We start from the raw sequence: 5,463 nt of genomic DNA, 5'->3' as shown, positions 1-5,463 counted from the left end.
GACTCCACCCTGACTCCACCTCAGACTTCACCCTGACTCCACCCTGACTCCACCCTGACTTCTCCTCTTGTGCAGAAATTGGTTTTGTTTCCATGGCGGAGGAACTTGGTTCCTCTAACACCTGCACCGACGTGCCACAGGTTAAAACACGCAGGTTAACAGAGTTGGTGGTAGAAACTAAAAATGGTTCGTATTTCATAAATACAATGGTCACTTTTTAAAGATCTTTAAGGGTTTGATGACTGGCAGATTGTTTGTCAGAGAATCTCCTCCAGACTGAGGATCAGCTGCTGTCTGGAGAAGCTGGAGGCCGACATCTTCTCCTCAGAGAACCTGATCCGCGTCACAGGATCAGAGATATGAGCTCGAAATATTCCTGACACAAGTTCATGGTGCTGTATGTTGGGGTAAGAGCGCCATCTCTCTGCTGTTACCTGTACTTGCTGTCATCATCACCTTTTCAGGTGTGAAAATGACTCAAAGATCAATTTGGTGCAGAAGGAGAAGATGGGGAGAAACTCTGGACCTGGACAGGGACTCAGTTCGGGCTCAGTTCGGCCCACGACCCAACACGGTTCCCCTAAATTAAGACACCAGGATGTAAAGCTCCCAGTTTAATGTTCTGCAGAGTTCAGCCAGAATTTGTAGAGAACAAAATCACTAAGAGTCATCACTCTTCTTCTCTGACAGCAGCTTCTGATGGACCAGGTGGAGTGACTGGCATCACGACCTCTGACCGCAGCACCAAGCCTGACCTGAACGCTGCTGTCTGGACATCGTCCACTCTGACTGACAGGACTTTCACTGGCAGCCCAACTCTTCCGGACAGAACCACCTCCAGCCCCTCTACCGCCACTGACAGCATTCTGTCCATGTTTTACTCTTCACTGACTACTTACACAACCACAGGAAGTGCTCTTACTCTACCAGGTGCAGCCAGAAGTCCGACTGCCACTGACCCACAGAGTCTCACTGCTGCAGAGACAAGTACTGCCCCTGATAGTCCAGTTATGACTGATAACCCTGTATTTGGTAGGACCAGCACTACATGCATGACTGACATGAGCAGCACTACGGATTCTGTCTTGGCCGTAGATGTCTTCGCAGCATCTGACAGTAGTGATGCTGGTGCAGCAGGACCTGCAGACATCAGTACAGCCCAGGGGAAAGTCACCAACGGTCCCAGTAGCACCATTAGCAGCTACAGTGTAGCCAGTAACAGCGTCACAATCTCAGCCAACACCAGGGATTTGGAGGAGTCTAAGAGTAGCTCAGGGACACCACCCTTTTACTCCACCTTTTCTGGGACTGGTAATACCGACTTGGTGACCAGTGTCCTTCCACCTGCTGTTGGTGTAGCGTCATCAAACAGGGCCCAGAACCCAGCAACCATTCCAGAAACCACTCCACCCAGTGAACAGCTGTCTTCAGGGGACGCTCTGTCAACTGGGACTACTCCACCCTCTCAGGAAGGAGACGCTCCACCTTCAGCCGGAGTTGACGCTACGGCTGTTTCTCCAGATATTCTAGATAATCCAACTGTCCCATTAGATGTAGCAACTGTTCCTGAAGAAGCTAAACCCATTTTAAAAGCCCAGAGTACGCTTCCTGCCGTGGAACCTCCTGAAGATGTTCGCCTTTATGCACCTTCAGTTTTACCACCTTCAGACGTTCCACCAGGCGGCCTGTCATCTAAAACTGCAACTGATTTTCCGTCTTCTGAGTTACTTCTACCAAAGGAATCTCCTCCTCTAGGATCTACTTTAAAAATACCTGCAGAAGCAGCATTATCCTCTAGAGATCCGGACAGGTCGATGGCTGTACCTTCTCCTGATTCGGTTTCAGATTTACCTTTTTCTGATTTCCCTTCTCGTAATAAACCTCCAGAAACGCCTCCTCCAGATGTAGAGTCCTCTAGGACCCCTGGCGCTTTGACAGATGCACCCCTCCCCTCACTAACTCCACCCACAGCTCCCCTTTCAGCTCCTGGGGCTGATGTAGAGCCATCGGCTCCTTCTGGGGGACAATTGGAATTAAATCCAGGTTTTGAAACCTTGGATCAATCTAAACTCAGTGCTAATCTAGATGTGGACGAATCACTACAGAATCCAATGCCTAGTTCAGAACAAGCATCCGTTGGTGATCCTGCAACCCAACAAGAAGAAAAGTCTTCTGGGGTGGAAGCAGCTCAGCCATCCGAAGAACTGGCATCTGGGAAAAAGGAGTCTAAAGAAGAAAGGACAGATGAAAGAGATATGAAAGGTATAACTGATTGCATTAAAATAACTATGTTCAGATAAACTGATCAGAATAACAAGATCGGGAACCTTAAGATTGTTCCAGCCTAAGAAAATGTCATAAAATGATCTAGTACCAGCTTATTAGCGCATTCATGACACTTGAAGCTCTATAGATCAGTGGTTCTTAACCTGGGTTCGATCGAGGAGGGTTCGGTACCTCAAGAAAGGTTAAGAACCACTGCTATAGAATCTCAGCATGGATCTCTTATTTTGAAGTCCAAAAGGAAGTACTTCATGCTCTGCCAATTAGTTGACTTCTGCTTCTGTAGAGGAATCCTCTGGATTCGGCTCATTCTGGAAGCAGACAGAGAAGAAGCAGTTTTCAATGATGCCTGGTTCCAGTTATTAAACATGAAGGCTGTTAAGAACTAAATATGAAGTTCAGTGAAATAATTACAGAATAATTTAAAACCAACATTTTTTGTCTGTTCACAAAAGGAGTCGCCATTTCCAAAGAGGAGGAGAAAGGCTTTGAGAAGAAAGGTACCAACCAACATGGCTGCTGCTTTTATAAGATGTTGTCATGACTGATCAGACATCAGTTGTTGCCATGGTTACTCTGATTACTTCGTGTTTTAAGCAATCCAGAAGATTCTGATTCCAGGAGGACCAAAGTCCACTCAGCTGTCCAAAATCATTTACGTCAACTTCCAGGGTAAGACCAGTTCCCTCCCAGTTCCCTCCCAGACCCCCCAACAGGAATCCAGAAACACGGTCCGGTTCTGGATCCAGTCCTAGATCAGAACTTCCTCTGCCAAACATCTAAAATGGACCAGAACCAGCCGGTTCTGGTGTTACTGGACCCAGCAGTCAGACTGGACTTTCCAGAACCATCCTGTTTCTGGAGCACAGATCTTGGTTAGGGTTAACCCTAAGCCAATTAATGACACTTCAGAACTCGCCTGCCAGACCCAAAGAAGAGCCACCGGTCCATTTCAGAACCAGCTGTAAGGTTCTGTTGGTGGTTCTAGAGATCTCAGCTCTGTGAGGTTCTGATCAGACGTTATTCAGCCTCTGCTGACCTGTGGGTCCTCTAGAGCGGTTCTTTTGGAGCGGTTCCTCTAGAGTAGCGGTTCTCAACGTGGGCGGTACCGCCCCCCAGGGGGCGTTCAGAGGACGGCAGGGGGCGCTGGCGGACATTTTTACAAAAGGGGGGCGCTGGGATGCCTTTGGGGGGTCGAAGGTAAACTTTACACCTTAAATCCACAACAATACCAGTTTAGACTTTGAGCAACTTGGTAAAACTGTATTGTGTAACATTAAATCATGTTTAGCTGCAACTGTATCGATGGTAGCTCTTCTTCTATTCAGTGTCTGTTAGCTTCTGTTAGCTTCTGTTAGCTTCTTGGCGCAGCTCCTCTCCTGCTACTGGTACCTAAAATCACGATGCCCTCACTTTGTATCCCTCTGAACAATGAACACATTTAAATAAAGACATAAAGAAATCCCTCCATGGTGATACCTCGATAGAGAGCGTTCATTTTATAGCGTTAACACGGAGCTGTAAGTGGTCCGGTATGAAACGGGGTGATAGAACAACACAGCACTTTTACATTTCAATAATCAGAATGCAGAAATTGTTTCCGTTGTTTTAAACCAGGGGCCCCAAACCTTTTCCTGAGGGCCACATAACTTTTCTCTTCTCTGCTGGGGGCCGGAGTCAGTTTGCAACAGAAAAACTGTGACGATTGCAGGAGAGCCTACAGGTAGAAATGTGTTGTTTTCCAGAAAACACAACCAAATAACCCCCTCTGGGTTCTTCAGAGAAAAAACCCAGGAAGGATTATAGTCCGTATTTTCCTAACTATGAGCCGCACCGGCCTATAAGCCACAACCCCAAAGTTTATTTTTTAAACCAGTAAACATATAAGCCTCAGATTTCTCTGCCGCTCCAGGTTTTCCACACCATGCAGCAGCAGCAGCAGAGGGGCGGACAGCCAACATCTGGGTCAGAACAGGTCGACTGAATATCACATTTATTACATTGAAAAAGAAAAAGTTGCCAAGTTTAGATTTAACTGAACTGATTAGTTTCTGAACCGTAACTGTAACAAAGTGCTGATCCTTCGTGTTGCTACTAGCTAAATGTGCTAAATGAAAATGGGCTCTTTCTTCTTCTTCTTTAGATTTCAACAGCAGCTTGCATCCATTATTGTTGCTCTACTGCCACCTACTGGATCCTAATATCTATTCCTCAGATTCTCATAATGATCCCAGTATTATTTTTAAAAAAAACTAAAAATCTTCTTTTTCCCCTCAATGCGATTTAACTGATCAGCAACATTATCAAATTTCAGTTCCCTATTAAAACCTAATTCTGGGGTTGCTGTGGTGGCGCAGGGGCTTGGCACGACCCATGTATTGAGGCCCTAGTCCTCGTGGCTGTGGTTGCAGGTTCGATTCCCAGCCTGGTGACATTTGCAGCATGTCCTCCTCTCTCATAACCCTCTTTCCTGTCAAACTACTTTCAAATAAAGGCCACTAGAGCCAACAAAACCTTTAAAAAAAAACAACCTAATTCCGTTTTAATAGGCGCTTTCTTCTTTTATTTCCAATTTTGACTTCCAATGATTCACTTCCTGCTAAAGAGCCCCCTGGTGGTGGAAGAAAAATCCAGCTTGCAGTCCGTAAAATATGGTACATGAAAAAAAATCTGAATGATCTCTGGTATTGTTCAGGGTGCCGGACCAAATGTGGAGACGGGCTGGATCCGGCCCATGGGCCGTAGTTTGGGGACCACTGTTTTAAAAGGTTTATGTCAGTCTGCCTTTTCCCCATCGATACGCTTCCCCACCGCCCTGCACCTTAGGGGGTAAAAAAGACTCACATTGCGCAGAACTGAAACAGGAGAAACGGGACATGAAACGGAGCAACGAACTAGATGTGAATTATGGCATAAAAACAGAGAATCTGATGCTGAACAGTGAAAAATCAACACATGATGTGAAACATGACGATGAGGAGACGCAGCAGGTGATGAGTGAAGATTACTGATGGTGAATAAACGATAAAATAAATGTAGCAACAGGAAAGAAACTAAAGTGGACATAGCAATAAACCAAGAGAGGATAAAACTAATCAAAGGAAACTAAATGGAAATGAATGAAGAACAAAATACAAGAATAAACTAAGAAACTAAAGTAAATACAGAGGAATAAACTGG

General features: G+C 45.7%; 1 protein-coding gene across 3 annotated transcripts in view; it reads left to right on the top strand.

Moving 5' to 3' along the window:
* The window catches only part of LOC103460390 (nascent polypeptide-associated complex subunit alpha, muscle-specific form), a 22,551-nt gene that overhangs the window by 14,680 nt on the left and 2,408 nt on the right, over positions 1-5,463 (top strand). For 2 of the 3 annotated variants that reach the window (XR_001776272.1, XM_008402541.2), the window contains exons 8-10: positions 691-2,262; positions 2,739-2,783; positions 2,881-2,955. Coding sequence is in view for 2 of the 3 variants with exons in the window: in XM_008402541.2 (XP_008400763.1) it covers positions 691-2,262; positions 2,739-2,783; positions 2,881-2,955 (1,692 nt within the window). In the remaining variant the exon portion in view is untranslated. The remainder of the gene's footprint in view (positions 1-690; positions 2,263-2,738; positions 2,784-2,880; positions 2,956-5,463) is intronic. The other variant, XM_017303293.1, reaches the window with a different exon arrangement.

Source organism: Poecilia reticulata, unplaced genomic scaffold (assembly GCF_000633615.1).
Source record: "Poecilia reticulata strain Guanapo unplaced genomic scaffold, Guppy_female_1.0+MT scaffold_236, whole genome shotgun sequence".
NCBI lineage: Eukaryota > Metazoa > Chordata > Actinopteri > Cyprinodontiformes > Poeciliidae > Poecilia > Poecilia reticulata.
This window is presented reverse-complemented; position numbering and strand designations above follow the sequence as displayed.